At 47.2% G+C, this 27,637-nt stretch overlaps 1 protein-coding gene and 1 pseudogene across 1 annotated transcript in view; one reads left to right on the top strand and one right to left on the bottom strand.

Annotated features, from left to right (window-relative positions):
• The window catches only part of Fat4 (FAT atypical cadherin 4), a 157,196-nt gene extending 138,278 nt beyond the window's left edge, over positions 1 to 18,918 (bottom strand). Inside the window, exon 1 of the mRNA XM_048333368.1 lies at positions 13,689 to 18,918. Coding sequence (XP_048189325.1) covers positions 13,689 to 18,860 — 5,172 coding nt within the window. The 5' untranslated portion in view covers positions 18,861 to 18,918. The remainder of the gene's footprint in view (positions 1 to 13,688) is intronic.
• On the top strand, positions 928 to 2,856 carry LOC125341363 (annotated as a pseudogene).
• Positions 18,919 to 27,637: the final 8,719 nt, after the last annotated feature.

Below are 27,637 nucleotides of genomic sequence, written 5' to 3'. Positions count from 1 at the left end.
AAATCTAAAGACAGAACTAAAAGTGATCCACGTACCAGGCAATCACCTAAATTTCCTTGGCCTCCCTAATCTATCCTTTATGGAATATGTAGAATGATGGAAACTTTGGGGTGGCAAAAACTGTGTGCTATCAGGAGCACAGAAAGTACCAATTACTCCTGAAATAAGGAGCTGAGCTGAGCTGGGATAAAGCCTGGAGTTGGAATATCCACAAGCTTCCTTCTAAATGTTTCTGTGTTCCTCTCTCTCTCTCTCCCTCTCTCTTGCTTTCTCTCTCTCTCTTGCTTTCTCTCTCTCTTTCTCTCTCTCTCTCTTTCTGTCTCTCTGTCTGTCTCTCTGAATTTTCTTGAGCTTTTTTTTTTTATTTACTTAAGACTAATATCTACTACTTGAGCCACAACTCTACTTCTGGCTTTTGGGCAGTTAATTGGAGATACAATTCCCACAGACTTTCCTATCTGGGCTGGTTGGAACCTTGATCCTCAGATCTGTCTTCTGAGTTGCTAAGATTACAGGTGTGAGCCACCAGTACTTAGCTTCAAAGTGTCCTTAAAAGCTTTAAAATGTTCAGTTTTTACTGTTTCTTAAAATTGTGTGTATGTTTGTAAACAAGTGTGTGTAAACAAGAAGATTAGCTTCCTATAGTCAATTCTTATTTACCACATATGTTACCTGGCAGTTCAATATATTTCATTTTCATAATTTGAATGTCCAAATTTGACACAGGCATTCACATCAAGGTAAATGCAACTGTCTTTGCAGACAGGATGTGTGGAAGTTCATACATAATTAACTGTGTACATTTCCTAAAGAACATTTGATCCCGCTCCCATACCCCCCCCCACACACTCTGGCCCGGGGCCCCAGCACTCGCTCTCCTCTCAGGGAAAGGTCACGGCCTGTGGCCCTGCGGGCAGACATGCGGAGATGAACCCCAGCACAGCCAGCTACCCCATGGCCTCGCTCTACATGGGGGATCTACACCCCGATGTGACCGAGGTGATGCTCTACGAGAAGTTCAACCCGGCGGGGCCCATCCTCTCCATCCAGGTTTGCAGGGACATGATCACCCGCTGCTCCTTGGGCTACATGTATGTGAACTTCCAGCAGCCGGCGGACGCGGAGCGTGCTTTAGACACCATGAATTTTGATGTTATAAAGGGCAAGCCAGTGCGCATCATGTGGTCTCAGCGTGATCCATCACTTCGTAAAAGTGGAGTGGGCAACATATTCATTAAAAATTTGGACAAATCCATTGATAATAAAGCACTGTATGATACATTTTCTGCTTTTGGTAACATCCTTTCATGTAAGGTGGTTTGTGATGAAAATGGTTCCAAGGGCTATGGATTTGTACATTTTGAGACACAAGGAGCAGCTGAAAGAGCTATTGAAAAAAATGAATGGGATGCTTCTAAATGATCGCAAAGTATTTGTTGGACGATTTAAGTCTCGTAAGGAACGAGAAGCAGAACTTGGAGCTAGGGCAAAAGAATTCACCAATGTTTACATCAAGAATTTTGGAGAAGACATGGATGATGAGCGCTTTAAGGAACTCTTTGGCAAGTTTGGACCTGCTTTAAGTGTGAAAGTAATGACTGATGAAAGTGAGAAATCCAAAGGATTTGGATTTGTAAGCTTTGAAAGGCATAATGATGCACAGAAAGCTGTGGATGAGATGAACTGAAAGGAGCTCAATGGAAAACAAATTTACGTTGGTCGAGCTCAGAAAAAAAGTGGAATGACAGACAGAACTGAAGCGCAAATTTGAGCAGATGAAGCAGGATAGAATCACCAGATACCAGGGTGTTAACCTTTATGTGAAAAATCTTGATGATGGTATTGATGATGAACGTCTCCGCAAAGAGTTTTCTCCATTTGGTACAATCACTAGTGCAAAGGTTATGATGGAAAGTAGTCAAAGCAAAGGGTTTGGGTTTGTATGTTTCTCCTCCCCAGAAGAAGCCACTAAAGCAGTTACAGAAATGAATGGTAGAATTGTGGCCACAAAGCCACTCTATGTAGCTTTAGCTCAGCGCAAAGAAGAGCGCCAAGCTCACCTCACTAACCAGTATATGTAGAGAATGGCAAGTGTACGAGCTGTGCCCAACCCTGTAATCAACCCCTACCAGCCAGCACCTCCTTCAGGTTACTTCATGGCAGCTATCCCACAGACTCAGAACCGTGCTGCATACTATCCTCCTAGCCAAATTGCTCAACTAAGACCAAGTCCTCGCTGGACTGCTCAGGGTGCCAGACCTCATCCATTCCAAAATATGCCTGGTGCTATCCACCCAGCCGCTCCTAGACCACCATTTAGTACTATGAGACCAGCTTCTTCACAGGTTCCATGAGTCATGTCCACACAGTGTGTTGCTAACACATCAACACAAACAATAGGTCCACGTCCTGCAGCTGCTGCTGCAGCAGCCACTCCTGCTATCCGCACCGTTCCCCAGTATAAATATGCTGCAGGAGTCCGCAATCCTCAGCAACATCTTAATGCACAGCCACAAGTTACCATGCAACAGCCTGCTGTTCATGTACAAGGTCAGGAACTGACTGCTTCCATGTTGGCATCTGCCCCCCCTCAAGAGCAAAAGCAAATGTTGGGTGAAAGGCTGTTTCCTCTTATCCAAGCCATGCACCCTACTCTTGCTGGTAAAATCACTGGCATGTTGTTGGAGATAATTCAGAATTACTTCATATGCTGGAGTCTCCAGAGTCTCTGCCTTCTAAGGTTGATGAAGCTGTAGCTGTACTACAAGCCCACCAAGCTAAAGAGGCTGCCCAGAAAGTAGTCAACAGTGCCACTGGTGTTCCAACTGTTTAAAAAATTGATCAGGGACCATGAAAAGAAACTCGTGCTTCACAGAAGAAAAATAACTAAACATCGAAAAACTTAACTATTATGAAAAAAATTGCAAAATATAAAATAAATAAAAAAAGGAAAGGAAACTTTGAACCTTATGTACCGAGCAAATGTCAGGTCTAGCCAACAGTGCTAGTCCTAGATTACTTGATTTAAAAACAAAAAAACCTACAAAAAATTTAAAATATAAAAACAAATTAATGTTTTATAGACCCTGGGAAAAAGAATTTTCAGCAAAGTACAAAAATTTAAAGCATTCCTTTCTTTAATTTTGTAATTCTTTACTGTGGAATAGCTCAGGATGTCAGTTCTAAGTAACAGAATTGATAACTGTGTGAGGAAACATAATTTGGATTATAAAATTCTTGCTTTAATAAAATTCCTTAAACAGTGGAAAAAAAAAGAACATTTGATTTATTTGTTTGCCTCGTGTGTTTTATACCTCTACCAGAGCTTGAACTCTGGGCCTTGCACACTCTCTGAGCTTTTTCTCTCAAAGCTGGCATGCTATCACTTGAACCACAGCTCCATGACAGCTCCACTTCCACTTTTATGTTAGTTATCTGGAGATAAGAGTCTCTCAGACTTGCCTGCTTGGAACCATGCTACTCAGATCTCAGCCTCCTAAGAAGCTAGGATTACAGATGTCAGACACCGGTGCCAGGCTATAATGCACCATTGTATAACAGGATGCATGTGTCCTTCCACTAGTCCACATCCTTATTTCACATGCTGTTAACAGTGACTGCTGTTGTCAGAAATGACACCTGGAGAGCATTCCAGAACAGTTACCAGACTGTTAGTTTGGTATCCCTTAAGGAACTTTTCTAGTTCATCCTGACCCATGTCCCTTGACCACTGGTATTTCTCTGTTTCCTCTCACAAGCTCCTGTGGAGAGGTCTAGCTGCCATAAGGGAGATGGGAAAGAGCTGAGCCAAGGCTTTATTAATTCTTGGAATAGAGGGCACACTCCCAGGCCCATTAGTCTTCTATGTCATTAACCCAGCAATGCTTCACAACTAATGAGCGTCCTGGGCAGTATTTCATTCTAATGATGACAAAGTGCAAGCCACAGACAAAGCAGTGAAAAACCCATACGACAAAATTCTAAGCTCAGAAGTAATTTCTAGAAGTGTTCCAAGTACAGTGACCTCAAAATCTACTGGGACAATAAATGATTTAAAGGATTAAAGTTTTAATAATAGCAAAAAAAAAAAGGAGCAAGTTCCTTAGAAGATGGGTTTTGCCTTAAAAACAAAATCTATCAGCAGAGCACCAGACCAGATCAGATATATTTAACAGACATTATCGTGTGTGTGTGTGTGTGTGTGTGTGTGTTTGTGTGTGTGCGCGCACGCTAGTCTTGGGGCTTGAACTCAGAGGTTGTCCCTGAATATTTTTGCTCAAGGCTAGTGTTCTACCAACTGATCAACAATCTACTTCTTGCTTTTTAAATGCTTAATTGGAGATAATAATCTTATGAACTTTCTTGCCCTGGCTGACTTCAAACCTCACTCTTCACATCTCAGTCTTGTGAGAAGCTAGGATTTCTGCTGAGAGCCGCAGGAATGAGCACCAGCACCTGGCTCTCCACAGATATTGACTATATGTGGCACCATCTACAAAACACAACCATTTGTGTCTTAAGAACCTGCAGAGTCTGGTGGCTTACACCTGTAATCCTAGCTTCTCTGGAGGCTGAGATATGAAGACCACAATGTAAAGCCATCCCAGGCAGGAAAGTCTATGGGACTCATCTCAACCATAAAAGGTTGGAAATGGAGATATAGTTCAAGTGGTAAGAGCATCAATCTTGAGTAAAACATCTAAGCAACTGCACAAGGCCTTGAGTTCAAGTCCCATTACCAACACCACACACACACACACACACACACACACACACACATACACAGTTTTATCAAGCCTTTTAAGTCACAATATCTTTTTTCCAATGTATTTAAAGTAATTGTGAAGAAATAAAAAAATCAATAAATAATAACTAGTTTAAAAAAATAAGCTAGAGTAGAAAAAACTCTAAAATATCTCCCTTTCTTAATAGTCTCCATTGTTACTCCCTCCATCCCAACATCAGCTCACAGTACAGACAGGTGGCTCACACCTGTAATCCCACCTACTCAGGAGGCTGAGCTCTGAGGACTGAAGTTCAAATCTAGTCTGGGCAAGCAAATCCAAAGAAACTATTACCTCCAATGAAACAGCGAAACACAGACCTGGTGCTGTGGCTCAAGTGTTCAAGGGCAAACCGTGATTAGAAAGGCTAAGGGATAGCACCCCAGGCCACGAGTTCAAGCCTGAGCACCAGCACAAAAACAAATAACTAAATGAACAGTCCACGCTACTGCTTCCAGACTGGGCAGGCTGCCAGGAGGAGGCTGGTCCTGCACTGCCAGTCATCTAGAGAACCCCAGAACATCCTGTCCTCATCGTAACTCAGGGTCTAACTGGCATCACCAAACTACCTCTGGCAATGACCTACACTGGGTACTTTCTCTTATTTCATATAATACAAGATAATGCTTCTTAACAAACACAAAAGTGAAAAAAAAACCAACTGTTTAAAGCATACATACTCTTATATCTCTAAAGAACAGATATGTCTCTTAACTAACCCTGCAAATTGCCCTGGCTTTCTAGAGTAGTGGCATGAATACAAATTATGGAGTTGTTCAGATCTGGGTGAAAACTTGCTTTCTACTAAATGAACTTAGTTAAGTTTTGTTTTTGAAGCACAGAACATGCTATAGTTTCCCACAACCATGAAGTGGCAGTGATATTATTTGTGATTAAATTTAAAATCATAAAGTTGTTTTAAGAGCATTTTATTGTTTGGGGAAAAGTCTACTTACTATGAAATGTAGGGAATGTTTACATATTAAGGCATTTTATATAGCCAAATGTACAACTAGCACTAGTCATAAAGCCCCCTATGCTATGCTCTCTTGACAGAGCAAGCATCGATAATTACTGCTTTTATTATCACATACCTAGCTTTCCCTAGAGTAATACCAGCCTTTTTGTTTATTTGTTTTTTATCCCATTCCTGGGGGGATACGCACATGGCCTGCGTGCTGTTCTGAGCTTTTAAACTTGAGGCTAGCACTCTATCATTTGAGACACAACTCCACTTCTAGAATTTTGGTGGTTGATTGGAGGGAGATAAGAGTCTCATAAACTTTCCTGCTCTGGCTGGCTTTGAACCCCAATCCTCAGATCTCAGCCTCCTGTGTAGCTGGGATTATAGGCATGAGCCACCAGTTCCTGACTAAAATCATTTCTAAGCTGTGTGACCATCACTAACCTTACCAATACCATCCTCATTTATGCTGGAAATCTTTATGATTTCTTTTTAAGAATGATTTATTATCCAACTACTAAAATGTCTCATTTTTAAAGAATCACATTCCATCTACTTAATACTCAAATCCTGACTTTAATGTTGTATTACAAGTGTATCTTTTGTGCTTTCTTGAAGTGCCAAGGTCTCACTAGCAGACAAATGTCTCTATCACTATAGATTGTGCACTGTACCCTAGGTAAACCAGAGCCTGTGTCAGAGGCTCAGAGAACCAGAAATGTGTTCATAATGACAGAAAACACTGCATGCCTCATTTACTGTGCTTACATACATAGGAGAGGTACAGAAGAAACCATTGTTAGCTTACACAAATCAGAATAGCAGCTTTGGAATATTTTTTAGCACTAATTGTATTATTTACTTATTGTCAGGTATTCCCAGTATGAATCAAATGCTAATTCCACTTAAAAAATTGAAAAACAACCAGGCACTGGTGGCTCACTCCTATAATCCTACCTACTCAGGAGGCTAAGATTGGAGGATCATGGTTCGAAGCCAGCCCAAGCAGAAAAGTCCATGCAACTCTTATCTCCAATAAAAATACTCAGGAAAAAAACAAACCAGAAGTGGTGCTGTGGCTCAAAGGGTAGAGAACTAGCCTTGAGCACAAAGAGACTCAGAACAGCACCCAGGCCCAGAGTTCAAGCCCCAGGACCGTCAAAAAAATAATAGCCCAGCGCTGGTGGCTCATGCCTGTAATCCTAACTACACAGGAGGCTGACATCTGGGGACTGTGGTTCCAGGAAAGCCCTGGCAGAAGAGCCCACGAGACCTTTATCGCCAGCTAACCACCAAAAGAGCTGGCAGTGGAGTGTGGCTCAAGTGGTAGAATGCCAGCCCTGAAGATAAAAACTCAGGGACAGTGCTCAGGCCCTGAGTTCAAGACCCAGGACCACTGGAATAAAAAATAATAATAAAAATGGAAGACAGGAAGAAAGAAAACCCTTGAAAAAATAAAATAAAATAAAAATTATATTAAGTCAAGACTACAATCACATCTTTTGTGGCAAAGGCCCAGCGATGCTCCAAAAAATGTCACAGAAAAAGGGTCGCTCTGTACCTAAAAGTGGTCGCTGTCTCACAGTAAAGCATTGCTGGAGCTGTAACTGAACTCGTTTTATTAGTGAGATATTATTCCTACTTGAAAGAAAAACGCTCAGGAACTAATTTTCAATAAACAAACAGACCTGACCATTCAAGGCAAAGAAACGTGAATGTTACTAAGACTGCAGTATACGTTGATGTGTAACATTTCCAGTTCTGAGTCATCTCTAACCATCACCACGAGGTTCAGAGGCAACATACTTAAGGACTTTTCTTTAACCCAAACCTCATGTACTGGCATTGAACCAGCCCTGCACACCAATGGGAAAAAAACAGGCCATCCGCAGATGAATCTACACAGTCTTAATGGAGGCACCGAGAATACACACTGGAAAGGGCAGATCTTCACCAAACACTATTGGGACTACTTCATAGGTGCATGCAGAAGAAAGAAATTAGACCTATATTTCTTCTTTTTAGACCTTTACCTCTTATTCAAAATTTAGCTTGAAGTAGACTACAAGTTTAAAGGTAAAACTTGAAACTATGAAATCATTAGAAAACAAAACAAAACAAAAAAACAGAGAAAATGCTTCAAGACATTGGTTTGGGCAATGACCTCTTTGGATAAGAGCACATAAAGCAAAGATAATAAAAGCAACAATTGACAAGTGGGGTTATTTCAAACTAAAAAGCTTCAGCACAGCAAGAGAAATAACATGAGAGAAAATGTACTCATGGGAGAAAATATTTTCCAACTGCACATCTGACAATGAGTTGCTATCCAAAATACAAAAGGAATTCAAACAAGTCAATAGCAAAAAAGGAATTACTGAATTAAATCGTGATAGCATAACTGAACATACAATTCTCAGAAGAAGACAAAATAAATGAATGTTGAAAAATAAATAACAGCCGCACACCAGAGGCTCACACTTGTAATCCTAGCTACTCCGGTGGCTGAGATCTGAGAATCAAGGTTTGAGCCTCTGAACAGGAAAAGTCCAAGAGATTCTAATCCCCACCTAACCACCAACAAGACAAAAGTAGAGCTGTGGCTCAAGAGGTAGAACACTAGCCTTGATCAAAACACAAAGCTCAAAGACACTGCCCAGACCCTGAGGTTAAACCTCAGAATTGGAAACAAAGTGGGAGAAAACAAGGGAGGGGGTAACAAAGTTCAACAAGAAATGTACTCATTATCTTATGTAACTGTAACCCCTCTGTACATCACCTTTACAATAAAATAAAAATTAATTTAAAATAATATAAATAAATAAATAACCCAAATGTACCCAAGTAGTAGTACAACTTGCAGACCAAGCCAAGTTAACACACAGACTTCCCCGCCCCCGCCCCACCCCCCCGCCCCGCCACCAAGGGCATGCTAGCCATGAATTTTTTTTTTATTTATTGTCAAAGTGATGTACAGAGAGGTTACAGTTTCATATGTTAGGCCTTGGGTACATTTCTTGTACTATTTGTTGCCTCCTCCCTCATTCCCCCCTCTCCCCTCCCCCTTTCCCTGTCCCCCCATGAGTTGTTCAGTTGGTTTACACCAAATGGTTTTGCAAGAATTGCTTTTGCTGGGGCTGGGGATATAGCCTAGTGGCAAGAGTGCCTGCCTCGGATACACGAGGCCCTAGGTTCGATTCCCCAGCACCACATATACAGAAAACGGCCAGAAAGGGCGCTGTGGCTCAAGTGGCAGAGTGCTAGCCTTGAGCGGGAAGAAGCCAGGGACAGTGCTCAGGCCCTGAGTTCAAGGCCCAGGACTGGCCAAAAAAAAAAAAAAAAAGAATTGCTTTTGGGAGTCGTTTGTCGTTTTATCCTTTCTCTCTCGATTTTGATATTCCCTTTCACTTCGCTAATTCGAATACCAATATATACAGTTTCCAATGTACTCAGATAAGATACAGTGATAGTGCGGGTACAACCACAGGAACGGGATACAAGAGGATCATCAACAATAGAAGCTACGGTTTCCCATGGCATGTTGAAAGTAATTACAACAGTGATGTAACAGTCGTTTCCATGACATGGAGTTTATTTCACTTAGCATCATCTTATGCATTCATAAGGGCATAGCTATTAGGCTCTTGTGATCCTCTGCTGAACACACAGCCTTTTGAGGAAAACTCAAGAACCAAGAAATATACACTAACAATACGAGCAGGAAAGACTGGAGAAGTTCCTTCAAAATTAAAATGAGAATGACCATAAGACCCAGCAGTCTTACCATTGAAAATATAACCAAGCCAACATACCGGAGGTATATCTAAATTCCCATGCCACTCTTTTTATTGCTTTTTTAAGTTTAGAAAAGATCAGTACCAGAAAGCTAGAACTTGTGTTATTGGGGGTAGAGGGAGGAGGAAGGGGGAGAGGAGGGCAGATGAATGTCGAGGAGGGGCGAGTGAATGCAGACATCGCACTCAACGTGTTATGTGAAAATGGAGGCAGGTGACTTGAAGGGGGAGGGGTGGGAGGGGGGAGAAGATGGAAGGGGGGACATTGACTAGGATGCACTATACTCATAGACTGGCAGGTTGAATTGGAGAGGCTTTGCACAACTACTTAAGAATAATTTTTTAAAGGGAAGAAATAAAATAGTCTTTAAGTAAGATTAAAGTATTGTGTCTGGGGAAGATGTTAACTAAAGAAGCTTTACATTTTGCTTTATTATTAAAAATAAAAAGTCTCAGAAGTGAAGACATACCTGAGCAGAAGCCCCTTGGGGTGGTTTTGAAGCACAGAAGGGTCCTGCAACTGACAAGTTCTGCTTTTGAGGTTTCAGACAATCCTCAAGTCATTCATTGGCAGAGCAGAGAAAATTACTATGTTCAATTAATGATAGGATCAGATTTACCTCTTCACCCATCCCTCCAGCTTTCTTGTGCTGATTTATTCCCTGTGCCTTTCTGCCCTCCCACTGGGCGAATGCGCTTTGAGTGTCTGTGACCCATCTGGTAACATAAAACTGAAGCAAAGAGCAGTGACAACACCCCTCACCCTGTGAGGGCCCGCCAACACCCTCCCTCGTGTACCCCTAGATAGCTAACAGTTTGTAAAACAGGAATGTTGAGCTTAGTGCTGGTGACGCACACCTGTAATCCTAGCTATTCAAAAGGCTGAGATCTGAAGGTCATGGTTCGAAGCCAGCCAGGGCAGGGTAGTCTGTGAAATTCTAACCTCCAACTAACCACCAAAAAAGCTCACATGGTAGAGCCCCAGCTTTTTGTGAAAAAAGCCAAGGGGCGGCTCCCAGGCCCTGAGTTCAAGCACAAGAAATGTTTGCTAAATTGTTAGTTCTTATTGCATAAGAGCTTAAGACAAACAGCAAATCATGATAGAGACTTTATAGGGGCTACTGCAACAAAAATCAAGACTCTGTGCATTCTTCTGAGAAAAAAAAAAGGAAAAATAAATTTATATCTTAATTTCTTCAAAGGCATTCTTATTTGTGCTACCTCAAGAAGGAAGCTAGGAAGAAGGAAAATTCAGTGGTTTACTTTTTACCTGTTGTCTCTCTGCTTAAAGAACCCATGACCAACCACAACTTGACCAGAGACCTGAGTGAATAATTCTAAATCTTATCAGCACAGATAAACACAAACTTATAAGAGTATTGAACGGTCTGGGCTTGGACATAATTAATAATCTCCAACAACCAGAGGTCATTTATAACTTCTTTTTTGTAGAAGAAAAGGAATGTTTTTCTTATCTGTCTTTAAAAGATATAAGTAATAAACTACCAACTACTGCTATCAATATTCTTTGGAAAAAATAACACATTTGCTTTCAATTTTAGAGTGCCTAGAGCTTCGAATGTAAACTGGGTTTTCAATTTCAGCCCATAAGTTCACAGACAATACCCTGACACCATGTTTTGCATTTTAATAAAATCATATTGAATCGTTAGATTTTTAAATGAATAAATTATACTTTGTATGACAACTTTCCACACTAATGTTACTGGTTGATAAAAATAGGCATAGTATCACCTATTACTGAGAAAATAATTCTAATGACTGTTTTTCCTGCTTCATACCTATCAGAGACAATGCTATTCAAGATACACACTGAGTCAGCCATTGCCTGTCTAATGATCAAAGAACAATGCACAATAATGAAACCAAACATAGATTCTCATTTTACATAGTGTTCTAGAGTATTCTAATAAAATGCAATACACTGGACTAAACAATACCTAGTAATGTAACTGTTTCATAGTTGAACAAATTCATCCCATGTCCCAATTGACTTAACTGTTTGCCTTCAATAAATACTTTGAATTTCCAATTAAACCACTTCATCAAAGAAATCTAGAGGGAAAAAAATAGTAGACACAGAGTTTGGGCTTAAGAAAGGGTAAAAATGAAATTACACATAAGTCATGATAAACCCAGGCCAAACGAAATGCCTCCTATGTCTCAGAATCTTTTTTTTTTTTTTTTTTTGCCAGTCCTGAGGCTTGAACTCAGCGGCTAGATACTGTCCTGAACTTCTTTTGCTCAAGGCTACTGATCTACCACTTGAACCACTGCACCACTTCTGGCTTTTTCTGTGTATGTGGTACTGAGGAATTGAACCCAGGGCTTCATGCCTGCTAAGCAAGCCCTATACCACTAAGCCATATTCCCAGCCTGTATATTTCAGAATTAAAAACAAAGAACTAAATAAAACAGAGCCATGATCAGAGCTGGTGGCTCCTACCTGTAAACCTGTCATGAGGCTGAGATATGACGATTGCAATTAGAAGCCAAAGAATCAAAACCCCAAGCTCAAACCCCAATACCCACACTAAATATAAAATTAAACCGAAACAGCAGAAAAATAAGTAAAAGAAGCTAATTTACATATAAACTTAGGATTACGCATATGAACAAGTAAATTTCACTTAAAATAGTATATCTGAGAGTTACATCTATTAAGGATTCTAGTATTAATTATCTCTCCTTCCCTGTAAGGCATGGCTGTGCTATACAGGCCTCAGCACAGATACAGCTAATTATCATGAAAATGAATGATGACGGGAGCCTTACAGGATAAGAATAAGTGAGCATTTATCATGAAGCAAATTCTCCACCTCCTCCTCAAAGAGAAGAGACCAAGAAAACAAACACACGAGCCTGTATTTCACCAGCATGTTGTGTTTGGGCCATCGCCAAGTATCACAAACCACATTTGATATTTTGTGCTTTTGGCTGAGTGACAAGCTCTAGAATATCTGTGAGGGAAGGTAGAAAAAAAGAGCCTAGCAGACAGCAGACAAGACCTCCCCCAGCACCACGGTACCCATGCAGGACAGGATCAGCTCAACACGGGGAGTGATTCAACTGAACGACTCCATCGACGGGACCACGGAGGCTGCACTGTAGAGTTTTCACAGGAAAGGCCAAGCATGGAATTCTCTTGGCGTGTACCATGAAACACCAAACCCTCACGCATCGGCAGTCATAACAACATGTACTTCTGCATGGCATGACACAGCCCAGTTTGGTTCATTCAAAACCTTATGTGCTTTCAGGAGAGGAGAAATGATGGCCCTGAGTCAGAGGACAGAGCTGAGAATGCACTGCAAATGAAGTCTAGAGACTCCTCCAAAACTTGGCTCAGCCTCTCAAAATTACACACTTTTGGAAGCGTGTGCCAAGCTTGCCAAAGACATGGAAGTTTACAGTGTCCTCTCTAAGGTCTCATGCCCATCTCCAAATCCACTTTCCCCCAAAAGCTATGGCACCTTGCATACTTCTACCCAGGGTCTGCACGGTACAACAGGGAAGGTTTGATTCTAAAATTACCCCCTCCCATCATGGATGTCCTTAGGGAAAGGTGAGTGTAGGTCAGTTCAGTACTTCCGTTCATATAAATGGATTTCACTTAGCCTGATGAGTTCTTTGGGGTGAAGCATAAACTGGAAAATTTTTGATTAAAGTCACCAACACCTTTTTCTGAAGTAGCATGTGTGAGAGAACCATTTTCCCCCTGCTCCTTTTTATTTAAGAAAAACAATCAACAGTAAAAAAATAAAGGAAAATAGCTGGGCACCCGTGGCTCACACCTGTCATCCTAGCTACTCAAGAGGCTGAGATTTGAGGATCAAGGTTCAAAGCCAAGCAGGGTAGGAAACACAGGAGACTTCCATCTCCAATTAGCCTTCAAAAAGCCAGAAGAGGAGATGCGGCTTAAGTACTAGAGCACTAGCCCGGGGCACCAAAGCTCAAGGATGGCACTCAGACCGACCCCGAATTCAAGCCCCAGGACTGGCACAATCAATCCAGCAATCAGCCTAGCAACCAATAGACATAATGATAGGAAGAGCACACAAGGAAAACGACCTCCATAAAAACGGCATCCACCTGCAAGTAGTGAGAGAACCTGGAAGCCATTACCTGTGCTCGCTGCGTCCTGGGTGAAGCCGCCGATTTCTCGATGGCATAGACGTCCAGCAGGTAGAGACAGGCGCCCTGCTCGCGATCCAGGACGGCGGCGGTCTGCACGACGCCCGAGTGCCGCCCGATGGTGAAGAGGCGCCCCACGGTCTTCTCCTCGCAGCGCACGGAGACGATGTAATACTCAACGGCGGCCAGGGCCCCCGGGCTGGCGGCTTCCACCGCGATGACATCGGTGCCCACGGGCTCCCCCTCCTTCAGGATAGTGATGTACTTGGGCTGCGTGAAGGCGGGCCCTCCCGGGCCCCGCAGGATGATGGTGAGCTCCGTGGTGGACCTCCTGCGCTCGGGGCCCAGGTCGGTGGCGGCCACCAGGAGGCTGTAGAGGAGGCGCGCGGGCGCGAGGGCCGAGGCCACGCGCAGGTCCCCGCTGTAGCGGTCCACGCTGAAGGTCCCCGCGTCCCCGCGCACGATCTCGTACTCCACCTCCCCGTTGACGCCTTCGTCCGGGTCGGCGGCCAGCAGCGTGGTGAGCACCGAGCCGGCCACGGTAGCCGGGTCCACCGCCAGCGCGTCCTGCGACACGAACGTGGGCACGTTGTCGTTGAGATCCGTCACCAAGATGGTGACGTTCTTCAGGGCGCAGCGCCGGCTCTCCAGGGGCACGGCCTGGTCGCTGGCCTTCACGGTCAGCTCGAAGAGGTTGGAGAACTCGCGGTCGATCTCCGCGCTGGTGTAGATGAGCCCCTGGGCCTCGTCTATGCGGAAGTGGCCGCCCCGGGGCCGCTGCTGCACGATGGCGTAGGCCAGCCGCCCGTTGATGTCTGCGTCGGGGTCGTGCGCCGTCACCGAGATCACCGGCGACCCCACAGGGATGTTCTCCTCGATGGACTTGAAGATGTCCCCGGGCGGGAAGCTGGGAGCATTGTCGTTGGAGTCCCTCACTTGGATCACCACCGACATGGTGGACGATCGAGGGGGCCTGCCGCGGTCTTGGGCGGTGATATTTAGTTTATACAAAGACTGGGTTTCGAAGTCCAGTTTCTTGGCGAGAAAAATGCTGCCGGTGTTGGGGCTGATGCTGAAGGTGCCGTGGTTGTTGGTCCCCGTGATGCTGTAGTGCAAATCGGCATTGTCACCCGAATCCGAGTCGGTGGCTGTCACCGACGACACCAGCTCTCCAACCCTCATGTTTTCCAAAACATCCACGAGCAGCGTGGACTTGGGGAAGGAGGGACTATTGTCGTTTTCGTCCAAAATCTCTATGTTCAGGATGCAGGTTGAGTTGAGGGAGATGGCTCCCGAATCCACTGCCTGGATTACTAGGGAATAGGCGGGTGTGGTTTCATAATCCAGGGTGCCAATGAGAGTCACCTGACCAGATGTGCTCTCCACAGCAAAATGCTTTTCTTCATTTCCTTTGACAAGAGAGTAATGAATCAGTCCGTTGTTGCCTTCATCCACATCGGAAGCCGATACTCTTAAAACCTGGGTCAGGTTGGCTGCTGTCTCTGATATGGTAGCTTGGTAAAAGTCTTTTAAAAATTTAGGAGCGTTATCATTTATGTCCTTCATATACACGTGGACAGTCGCCTGGTCCTTGAGTGCATGAGGGAGCCCTTGGTCAGTGGTGATAACTGTGAAGCTAAACATTGCGTTCCCTCTCTGTCGCATGAAAGACTCCCTGTCAAACTGTCGTGTGCTTGTGATTTCCCCAGTGATGGCATGTAACTCGAAGTCGGGCTGCACCATCTCAAAAGAATACCTTACTTCTCCATTGGGCCCAAAATCTTTATCGACAGCACTGACTTTGCCCACAAATGACCCGGCAGCCTGTTCCTCTTCAAAGTAAAACGTGTAATTGGTGCTGTTGAAAAGAGGTCTGTTGTCATTAACATCTTCTAGAATCACAGTCACATTCACAGTGGCACTAAGGGGTTCGACGGCCCTGTCAGATGCAACAACCAACAACACGTATCTGTCCTGAAGCTCGCGGTCCAGTTCACTTTTTATGTACAGCTGACCATCTGGGAAGATGCCAAACGCACCGCCCGTGTTGCCCTCTGCAATTGCATATGCGATTTCTCCATTGGCCCCCGAATCCTGATCAGAAGCTTGAACTTGGAAGAACCGAGAATTCACAGGTTCAGACTCAGAAAGAGTGACCTCATAAGAAATCTGGTCAAACACGGGTGGGTTGTCGTTTACATCGTGGACATACACAGTTAGGATGAGGCTCGAGGAGAGCTGGGGCACCCCAGTGTCACACGCCAAGATTTCTATCTGGTAAGGACCAGCGTGCGCATCCAAGGAACTCAGGAGGGTAATCGTGCCGTTCCTTTCATCGATGGCAAACAGATTCCGGGGGTTTTGTTTCAGACTGTAGATCACCAGGCCATTGACACCTTCATCAGGATCCTCTGCTTGGGCTTGGAAAACAGTGTGGCCTGCCTGCCAGTTCTCTACCACATGGATGCTCTCCACTGCCTGGAGGAAGTGAGGAGAGTTGTCATTCAGATCCTTCACTGTTATGTTCACCACCGTGTCTCCGGCCACTGCACCACCGCTGGCCACGACTTTGAGCTGATAAAACGATTGCTCTTCTCGGTCGATCGCACTGGCTGTGGTCAGTTGTCCTGTGGCCTGGTGGATGGCAAACACACCCCTCTGATCTCCGGTGGTGATGACATAGGTGATGTTCGTGTTGAGATCCATGCTGGTGGCGGACACCCCGCCTACCTGGTAGCCCAGAGCCACGTTCTCAAACACCACAAAGCTATAGGCTGCCTGGCTGAACACGGGTGGGTTGTCTTGCGTGTCCAATACTGTGATGGTCACAATGGCCTGGTTGGGCGATTGTAAATTTCCACCATCCGTAGCCACTACTTGCAATTGGTAGGCTGTTTTCTCTTCTCTATCTAGGGCCATGCGGGTAGAAATCACCCCACTCTGAGCATTGATCTGAAACCTGGACCTGTCCCCGGCGGAGATGGCATACCTGACCGTTCCATTGGGCCCCAGGTCTGGGTCGGAGGCAGAGACGGTGGTGACGTAGGTCCCTCCAGGCTCATTCTCTTGGATATGAGCAAAATATTGGACAGGATAGAACACAGGTGTGTTATCATTCAGATCCACCAGGCTTACGTTGACACGGGCCACTGACGTCTGGGGAGGGGTGCCCAGGTCCGCGGCTGTCACCAGCAAAGAGTATGAAGCTTGCTCCTCCCTGTCCAGAGAGGACACGGTGCTCAGCCTCCCAGACAAAGGGTCCAGCCTGAAGGCCCTGCGGGCACCCTCCGGCTCATGTAGGGAGAAGTGGACTGTCCCATTGTCACCCAAGTCCCCATCTGTGGCCCCCACCACCAGCAGTTCTGTCCCGGCTGGTGCATTCTCCACCAAAGCCACCTCGTAGCCTTGCGGCTGGCTGAACACTGGCTTCTGGTCGTTCACATCCCACAGGGTGACCTCCAGCTGGGCGAAGGACACTCTGGGGTGGACTCCCTGGTCGCGAGCACTGATGTTGAGTACCACCTGGGACTGGAGCTCGCGGTCCAGGCCCCCCGAGGCCGCCGTGGTCACCAGGCCGCTGTGCTCGCTAATGCGGAACCAGCCGAGTTCATTGCCCGAGACAATGCTGTACCGCAGGTTGGCATTGAGCCCCGAGTCCCCGTCCGTGGCGGACACCCCGCTCACGTAGCTCCCTGGGGGCGCCTCCTCGCTCAGGTTCACCCGGTACAGCTGCTGGGCGAAGACGGGGGGGTGATCGTTGATGTCGTTGACGAAGATCACCAGGCTGGCCACGGACGAGCGCGCGCGGGTCCCCGCGGCCGGGGGCGCCCCGAAGTTGTCGGACACCGAGACGGTGAGGTTGTAGGAGGGGATGCGCTCGCGGTCCAGGGCGCTGGCCACTTTGATGAGGCTCAGGTTGGGCACTTTGCTGCTCTGCACCTCGAAGTGGCGCTGCTCGTTGCCCCCGAGGATCTGCACGGAGATGTTGCCGTTGGCCGCCGGGGAGTCAGCGTCGGTGACGGTGAGCAAGGCCACCACGGTGCCCACCTGCGCATTCTCGTCCACCGAGGCGAAGCGCGAGGTGGCGGGGAAATACCTGAACTTCACCACGGGCTCGTTGTCGTTCACGTCGAGCAGCTGGATGAGCGCCTCGGCGCGGCCGGTGAGCGCGGGCACGCCCCTGTCCGTGGCCTGCAGCGTCAGCGCGTACTGGCGCCGCGCCTCGAAGTCCAGGGGTTCGCGCACCGTGATGAGCCCGCTCTCGGGGTCCATGTGGAAGGGGGTGCCCTCGTCCTGCAGCCGGTAGCGGATGTCCGCGTTGCTCCCCTCGTCCGCGTCCGCCGCCGCCACCTGCAGGACGCTGGAGCCCACGGCCGCGTCCTCGGGCACCCCCGCCCGGTACTGCGCGCTGCCGAACACCGGCGGGTTGTCGTTGATGTCCTGCACGGTCACGTTCACCTGCAGGTGGCCCCGCCGCCTCGGCTCGCCCTTGTCCTCCACCTCCACCAGCAGCTGGTACTGCGGGGTGGCCTCGCGGTCCAGCCCGCCCTTGGAGACGAGGTGCAGGAAGGCGCCCTCGCCGCTGGGGTTCAGGGTGACGTCCAGGCGGAAGCGCCCCGCCGCATTGCCGCGGACGATGCGGTACGAGCGGTGGTCCACGCCGTTGGCGCCGCTGTCCGAGTCGGTGGCGGTGTCCAGGATCACCTGGCGCCCGCTGCCGCTGTCCTCCTTGAAGGTGACCACGACGGAGGGGTCCGGGAAGACCGGCGCGTTGTCGTTGAGGTCGCGCACCAGCACGCGCACCTCAGTGGGATAGGTGGGGGAACTGGACAGCACCACCAGGTTGATCACGTCGCTGGGCAGGCTCTCGCGGTCGATGGTGGCCGTGGTGTACAGGACGCCGGTGCTGCCGTTGATGGCGAACAGGGCGTGGCTCTCGCTGAGCCGGTAGGTGAAGCCGGGCCGCGTCTGGATAGTGCCCACCAGCGTCCCGGGCGGCTGCTCCTCCAGAACCTGGAACACTTGGCGCTGCTCCGCGCCGCGGGCCCGCGCGGGGCCGGGCAGCAGGCAGAGCAACCACAGGACTCGGAGCAGCGGGGTCGGGGGCCGCGCTGGGGGCGGCGGGCACGCGGGGCCGGCAGCCCGCTCCGCGGCGGGGCTCATGGTCCCCGGCTCCCGGAGCGCGGCGCCGCCAGGAAGGAAGCGCTGGAGACGCGGCCCGGGACGGTCACCAGCGCAGAGGAAGCGGAGCGGGCGATTGGCCGTGGCGGAGACCCCCCACGGGGTGCAAGGCGGTTCCGTCCGGCCCCAGAAACACCCCTGCAGCCCCCCAAAGTGCGTGCTGTTCGCCCGGTGCGCACCGGGCGCAGGGGCCGGCGCCGAGCCCCAGGGCGACCGCGGACTCCGCGGGCCCGGCTGACGCGCGGAGCAGGGGCTCAGCCCCCCGGCTTGATCGCCCGGTGGCCTCTCCTCGCCTTTGGGTTTTGATCCGCAGGGTCTGAGCCCCTGGGTTTGGGCGGGCTGGGGTGGGGGAAGGGGTGCGATCGCAGACGCTGAGCGACCAGAGCCGCCCGGAGAACAACAAGAAAACCTCCAGAAACTTTACAACTTACCCCGGCGAGGGCCCGGCGCGAGGGAAACTCGGGGACACCGAGCTCCCGGCCAATTTGCCGGGGACCCCTGCCCCGCCGACCCGGGCGGCAAAGCCCTCCCTCCAGGCCGGTTGCAGCCCCCGCCGCCCGGGGCCCTGGGCACTGCGCTCCCGGCCCTCCGGCTCCGGCGTCCCGAGCGCTCAGCTCCGGCCCTTCCTCTCCGGCAGCCGCCCCCGGCGCAGCCCCTGCTGCGGCCCGGAGCCCCCGCGCGGACGCTGGCCACCGCCGGCCGCCCTCCGCATCGTTCACCTCCGCGCGGGCGCCGGCCCGTCCATCATGCGCGCATCCGAACGCGGCGCGGGCGTCCCTTTCTTCTCGGCCTCCCCCGGGTCGGGCCGGGGCGGCGCGCGGGCGCCCGCGTCCCCTCCCCTCCGCGCCGCACGGGGCTCTCGCCTCCGGCGCCCGGCGGCCGAAGCCCTGGCCCGGCTGCGCCCCCCGCTATTGTCCCGGGTCAGTTTCACTTTGTAATCCGCAAAGCTTTGTGTGTGGGGCAGGGTGAGAGTCCCAGCTTCGGCGTCTCCTCCTCGGCCACCGGGGCGAGGTCGCTGGGGAGCCCGGCCGGGCTGCGAGGGGCCCGTGTGCGGCTCCGGACCGCGCCTGTCAGCGCTCGGCTCGCCAGCCCCGGCCGGAGGTGGCCCAGCGCCGCGGCTCGGGCTCGGCCGGTCCCTCCCAGCCCCCGCGGCGGCTCCGCGTCCCCGCCCCCTGCCCGCCGCGCGCGCCCGCGCGCACACACGCACTCACGCGCGCGCAAGAGCACGCTCCGGCACCCACGCGAGCGCGAGCGCACACACGCAAACACACACTGATGCACACACGTGCCCGTGCACACGAGCAAGCGCACATGGATGCACACGCTCAGGAGCGTGCACTGCACACACGAGCGCGCACTCATGCACACACACGCGCGTGCACACGCCCACGCAAGCACACACGGGTGCACACGCGCGCTTGCACACAAGGCGCGGGCAAGCACATATGCACACACACTCACACTCACACCCTCGTGCCCTGAGCGGGAAAGGGAGGCCTGCCAGCTGCAGCCCGGCTCGGACTCCCAAACTTTGCTCCGCACTCGGTGATCCCCAGCCCAGGAGTTCTCCACCACTCCCCGGGGCTCCGGGTCCTGTCACCTACAGTCCCGCCCCCGCCGCGGCCTCATTGGGCCGCCATCCCGCTTGCCACACCCCCAGCGGCGGGCGCCTCTGCCTGTCCCGGCCTTCGATTGGCTGCTTCGGATGCTCCTCACCACCCCCCCCAGGCCCGCCCCAGGGCTATGGGCGGCCCGAGTGGGAGCGCAGCCCGGCGGAGGCGCTGAGTGGGGAAGGGGGCGACCGGCTCCCCCCATCCATCTCTCCCTTCGCTCTCTTCCCCCACTTTGGTCAAATCTTGGCCAGCGTCCCCTTTATAACAGCAAAGTGCGGCTGCGGGATACAGGGGGGCGGGGTCAGGTTTGCAAATAAACTTTGGTGGAGGCGTGGGGGTGGGAGGGAGGACAGATCCCAGGCTGCAGGGCCCGCAGGGGTGACGGGGGTTGTGGAGAGAAATCAAAGAAAGGCGGGGGGACGCGGGTCTGGTGAAGCAGGAGGAAGGATTAAGCAAAGCCTGTCTGGGAATGCGCTGCACAGATTGCGTTAACCCTTTCCGTGCCCATTCTCTCCCACTGCCAGAAAGATCTGCACTACAGGGACTGTTAAAAACACACACACACACACACACATCATCATCACCATCACCACCATCATCACCATCACCACCATCATCACCATCACCACCCGTCTCCTGCCTTTGCTACACAGCCCGGGACCCGCTAAAGCCCCAAAGTGGCTCCCTTGCCCCTCTGCCCCACCTTCCTGGTGGCCCGGGACCCCTCAAGGCCTCCGTCTGCCAGGGGTGGGGGTGTGCTGGGCAGTGTCTGCTAGGTGTTGTTTTCCACACACCTGGAATACAGGTGTCGGACCCCAGGCCTCTGGATGTCAGCGATGACAACCACAACCATGCTTCCTTTTACACAAATCATCTTTGGAATTTTGACCCACGATGGAATCATTTCTCCCTCTGGATACTTTGTAGCCAAAGGGAATCTAAGAAAGAATTTGTTCCGTTTGGGGGTCGAAGGGAAGAAGAGATGTACGGAACAAGACACAAAATGAAAGGAACTTTGAATTTTTTAAATTATGGCCCACATGCCACGTATGGCAGGCAGCGCGAACTCTCCTGATCTTTCTTCGCCACACATAGCTTTTGTAAGAGCAACGCGCAATTGCTTCTCCAACGGAGAAAGAATAACTAGGAACAAGGTCGGTAATTTTCCCCTTTAAGGGAAGCAATTTGCAAAAACAGGAATTTAAGCCAGACAATGCAAATATAGGGCATATGTCATACATTGCTTTCTCGCCACAAGAACGCGGCTCCAAACGCAACCCTCTCTGCGCGGTGACATGAGTCAATGCTGCCCTCTGATGGGCGCTTCCGGTCCTGCAGCTCTCGCCCTTGCTCTCTCCCTTAAAATTGAACCCACACTGGCTGGGTCTGGTTACAAGTCTAAGGCCTCCTTGCCTTGGGACAGTGGCAAAGGAAAAGATCCTTAAGAATCTCCTACTGGGGGGATGAGGGAGGGGGCAACATGGTTCAAGAAGAAATGTACTTCATTTACCTTAATTATGCCACAGTAACCCCTCTGTACGTCATCTTGACAATAAAAAATAAATTAAAAAATAAATCCTCAAAAATCAAAATAAAATAAAGAGTCTCCTGCTAGCGTCTTTCCTCATCTAAGGTTAAAAAGACAACAGAGCTGCAGGGTATGGAACAGATTTAAAGCCTGCTCCTGCAGAGGGCTGGGAATCCAAACTTACAGCAACAACCGCAGTTCCTTAGTTGGTATCTTACGCATTCAGTATGCACACTGCATTTGCACCTACAGTGTATTGGAATCAGGCAAGAGAATGAAGTTTAGCCATGTCTGGGTTTTCCAAATCTGAAAACTATTGAAGTCTTTTTAAAGGAGATATTTTAAGTTTTTTCCTCAATTATTTTCTCTCTCCATAAAATCATCACCTTGTTAACATTAGTTTGCTATAATTTGGCAAAGATTTGTAGATTGAAGTCATATTTATTATTATTATTACCATTAATTACAAATCATGGTTATTATATGATTCAGGATCTCTGTATTTTCTTTTTGTTTATTTGTTCCTCATAATTCAGTTCTTTTGATATAAAAGAACAAGAATATATACTTAATTATAAAGTATAGTGAATTTTTGTAGGTTGCTTTGTTTGTGCCCATCCTGGGCCTTTGAACACTGGACCTGAGCACCGGACCCTGGGCGTTTTTTTTCTCAGACTAGCTTGCCCTGTGCACACTTGAGCCATAGCTGTGCTTTCAGCCTTTTGGTGGTTAATTGGTGAGAAGTGTCTCACTTTCCTGCCCAGGCTCACTTTGAACAGAGCTCAGGCTCCTGAGTTGCCAGGATTTCAGGAGACTATTGTTGTTTTGGTTGTAGTTGTTGCTTTCATCATAAATAAACTTTACTTGCTGGTCAGGAGAGTGAATGGGATAATCCTCACATGGTAGTAATTTTGGTTCTGGTCTGTCTGTCTGTCTGATACTAGGGGGTTAAGCTCAGAATGTCATGTTAGCTAGGCAGACATGCTATCACTGAGCCATATTTTTGGCTCTCATTGCTTTTCAGGTATGGTCTCGTGTTTTTGCCCAGTTCCCTAACCCATGTCCTCCTAGTCGATGGGACAACTAGCACTGGGTGTCACATTGATAGGGCCTTATTCACTGAGATGAGTCTTGCTGACATGTTGCTTACTAGTGGAACATTGACCAAAATGCATCCTACTGACATGTTGACTTGGGAATTGAAGCCTCTTTGTACAACTATTTAAAGATAATTTAATTTTAAAAAGAGACAGAGAGAACGAGAGCAAGCGAGAGAACGAGAGCAAGCGAGAGAGAATGAGAGCAAGCAAGCGAGAAAGAGAGAAATAGGAGAGCTGGACCCCCGTGTCTCCTGCCTGCAATCCTAGCTCCTTAGGAGCTTGAGATCTGAGGATGGAGGTACAAATGAGCCCAGGCAGGAAAGTGTGTGGCTCTTATTTCCAATTAAGGAACAACTTGCTCAAAGTGGAGCTGTAGCTCAAGTGATGGAGTGATAGCCTTGAGTGAAAAGGATAAGGGACAGTGCCCAGGCCCTGAGGTGAAGTCCCAATACTGGCACAAAAATAGACAGACAGACAGATAGATAGATAAATGATAGATAAACATTTATCTTTTCAAGGCCTTTGCACAAACTTTCTAGCTTCTAATATTTGGTACTTAGTTTTTCCATTTTTCATGACTCCTTTGAGTGTATGTGTGAGTATCAAGTAATTATATATATTATATAATATGCTATGTACTATATACCACTGTACATTATATGATATACTATATGATATACATGTGTAAACATATGTATGGGTATCTATATCTACATACAGATATATATGCTGATGCTTATACCTAGCTAGTGTTTAATTTTTAGCTAGTGTTTACTTTTCAAAGATTATGTGAAACCATGAGTGTATATAAATAAATCTGAAACTACACAATGGAAATGAGCATATTTTTTAATGTCACACTTCACAGGAGAAATGAAATGAAGGGTTTGTGTTAAAATCCTTCATAATATAGCTCATGTGAGCAAACCCACTGGAATGGAAATGGGTGGTTAACTAAAGTGAGACCAGGTTTCTGAATACTGTGTCAATGGCCACAAAACAACTATGACTCACCATAATTTGTAGAAACTTCTCATTTCAACACTAGGATGGTCTGCTGTTTTGTTGAAGAATTCATCATATTTTAATCTTTAGATGCAAGTATCCATTTTACATCAAATTATATAATCAATATGAGAATGGCTGAAGACTTTGGTTTTCATATAAAAAAGAGTTTAAAAAACACTCAGTACTGAATTGTTTACATAAGTCAGTAGCTTATAATATATTCAAAATGTTTAAAATATAATATTTATGTTTAAAATATATGTTTAATATATTGTATAATAAAATACATGATATAAATATACATAATATTTATATTATATATAACATACACAAACACACACAAACACACATACACACACACACACACACACACACACACTGGTGAGTCACATCTGTATGAAGATCGTGATTCAAAGCCAGGCCAGCAGACAAATCTGAGAGATTCTTAACTCTAATTAACAACAACAACAACAAAATAAAAATCCAGAAGGTTCATTATCTTTCAGTGAAAAAAAACAAGCAAAATCTCTAGGTCCTGAGTTCAAGACAAGCACAAAACAAAATTAAAAAAAAAACTACAGGGGGCTGGGAATGTGGCTTAGCAGTAGAGTGCTTTCCTTGCATGCATGAAGCCCTGGGTTCAATTCCTCAGCACCACATAGGCAGAAAAATCCAGAAATAGTGCTGTGGCTCAAGAGGTAGAGTGCTAGCCTTGAGAAAAAAGAAGCCAGGGACAGTGCTCAGTCCTAGAGTCCAAGCCCCGGGACTGGCAAAAAACAAAACAAAACAACAACAAAAAAAAAACAAAACTATAGGATGCACAGTAGTGAATAAAACAGACACAACAACTATGTCTTTATGGAAATTTGAAAAATAATACAAATATTCAATAAACTTCAAAAGTACTGATTATTACTCAATTATTTTCAGGAAAAAATTCAATTTGTAACTGAAAGTAAAGCAGGCTGTCAGTTGAGTTTTGGGCAGAACAAAGAGGGAAACATATTTGAGTGTTGCTGGCTTTCAATCCTGACCTGTTTAATAGCGATGAGTCTTTTAAATATGAATTTCTATTGTGTTTCTATGTATTTCTTTCTTCCTAAATAATTTACATCACTTGCCAGTATAATCAATTGGAGTTTCAGGTAGATACACACACACACACACACACGCACACACATACGCGTGCACACGATTTAGTTATTGCAGATCGTCGTATTAAACCTATTTTGCTTCCTTCATGAATGCTTCCTTTTATGTTAAGCTTTTTTGTTACACTTTCTTTTACCCAAAGACTGAATAAATGTTCATAGCACTTTGATTCTTTTTCTCTCTGCTTACCCTTGTTCCTCCTTTTCCCTGAACTTTGTTGTATAAGTTGGCCAGAAGCCAGGAAAATAAAGAATTAGTGTTTCTTTCTTTCTACTTAGAGCGATGCTGGAAGTTTGAAAGGTGTCTACTCAATTCCATTCCCCAAAGAGTGCCTACACATTTTAAAAAACTAAATTAGGGCTGGGAATATGGCCTAGTGGCAAGAGTGCTTGCCTCATAATCATGAAGCCCTGGGTTCGATTCCCCAGCACCACATATATAGAAAATGGCCAGAAGTAGCACTGTGGCTCAAGTGGCAGAGTGCTAGCCTTGAGCAAAAAGAAGCCAGGGACAGTGCTCAGGCCCTGAGTCCAAGGCCCAGGACTGGCAAAAAAAAAAAAAAGTTAAAAAACTAAATTAGGGGGCTGGGGATATGGCCTAGTGGCAAGAGTGCCTGCCTCAGATACACAAGGCCCTAGGTTCGATTCCCCAGCACCACATATACAGAAAATGGCCAGAAGCGGCGCTGTGGCTCAAGTGGCAGAGTGCTAGCCTTGAGCGGGAAGAAGCCAGGGACAGTGCTCAGGCCCTGAGTCCAAGGCCCAGGACTGGCAAAATAAATAAATAAATAAATAAATAAAATCATCAGTCTCTTTCTTTAAAAAAAAAAAAAAAAACTAAATTAGAAGAAAATAAAAAAAGCAGTAGTAGAGGGTTTGAACTCCCTAGTCTAAAGCAGTATCTTGGTTATACTAACCAATGTTACCAGGTGAGGTCATCAGAGGACTGGCAAACTTTTAAAATGGCATTGCAGAGGAGGAATTCTGTTTTCAAATTCTGTTTTCAGATATGTCTTTGTTTGTGGTAGTTCTGGGGTTTGAACTCAGGACCTAAGACCTAGGAATTGTGCTGGAGTTTTATATTGTTGTTATTTTCTCAAGACTCCACCACTTGAGCCACAGCTTTACTTCTGGATTCTTGCTGGGGGACAATTGGAGATCAGAGTTTTATAAATTTTCCTGCCCAGGCTGACTTCAAACCAGGAACCTCAAACATCAGCTTTCTAAGACGGTAGGATTACAGGTGTGAGCCACTGGTACCCAGCAGAAAGTTTTGTTTTTAAGTGTAAGATACTACATGGCTTGAAACTCGCCATCTGGGAGAACTGTACAATCTGCTCCCATTGGGCTTTTCTAGTGAGATGCTCTCTCCTTTACGACTCTCCCAGCAATGCCCTACTTTTACCCACGCACCCAAAAGTTGTCAGGCAGACATTCCTCAGAGACTGTCTTCCTTTTTGCCAGCCACTGTCTCTCTGCCACGCAGCAGAACCACAGAGGGCAGCCCACACTACTCTGCCTGTGCTCAGTCTGAGCCTCTTGGTGGGTAACAATTGTGCCATGCACAAATACAGGGAATTTTAGATCCTGTGCATGTGTGTGTGCACGTGTGCAGGCACATATACACCAATATTGAGGCTTAAACTCAGGGCCTCAAGCTCTGTCTTGGTTTTTTTGCCCAAAGCTGGCAATCTGCCACTCTAGCCATACCACCATTTCTGGAGTTTGGTTGGTTAACTGGAGATAAGAGTCTTACAGCCTTTCCTGTTGAGGCTGGCTTTGAGCCACAATATTCAGATCTCAGCCTCCTCAGTAGCTGGGATTACAGGCATGATTCAACAGTGTCTGGGCCCAGAGAATTTGTTTAATAATACCAGGGGCTGCACCCAGCCGTACCAGCGTTGACTATGAGTGCCACGGACTGGTTACATCTCTCTTTCCAATGATCTAGAAATCATCAAATTCACCATAGTAAATGTCTTATTTGAAAAAGGGAGACTACCTTACAATTCTAGCAAAAAGGAAGAGATAAAAATCATTCCACTTTCATTTTTCTTTTAAGTAAAGGAGGGATTATGGGGCTGAAATCAGTATGTTTTATTGCCTTTGTAAAAATGCTTATAGAGAGATGGGGGCCTGCGGAAATGGGGGTCCCCTCTGACATGCACAATTCATCAAGATGGTAGTGTTTGAATCAAGTATGGAATCTTCTTAATAACGAAGATTAGTATCTGAGTCCAAAGTAATGAACATAACACACATGGATCCCAGCATATTAGAAGACAAAAGAAAAATAACAGGATCTCAGAAGTGCTTGATAGTTTATGATACTCAAAGCCCTAATTAAAAGAGTGTACTA

The sequence above is a fragment of the Perognathus longimembris genome, chromosome 24, assembly GCF_023159225.1.
Source record: "Perognathus longimembris pacificus isolate PPM17 chromosome 24, ASM2315922v1, whole genome shotgun sequence".
Lineage (NCBI taxonomy): Eukaryota > Metazoa > Chordata > Mammalia > Rodentia > Heteromyidae > Perognathus > Perognathus longimembris.
This window is presented reverse-complemented; position numbering and strand designations above follow the sequence as displayed.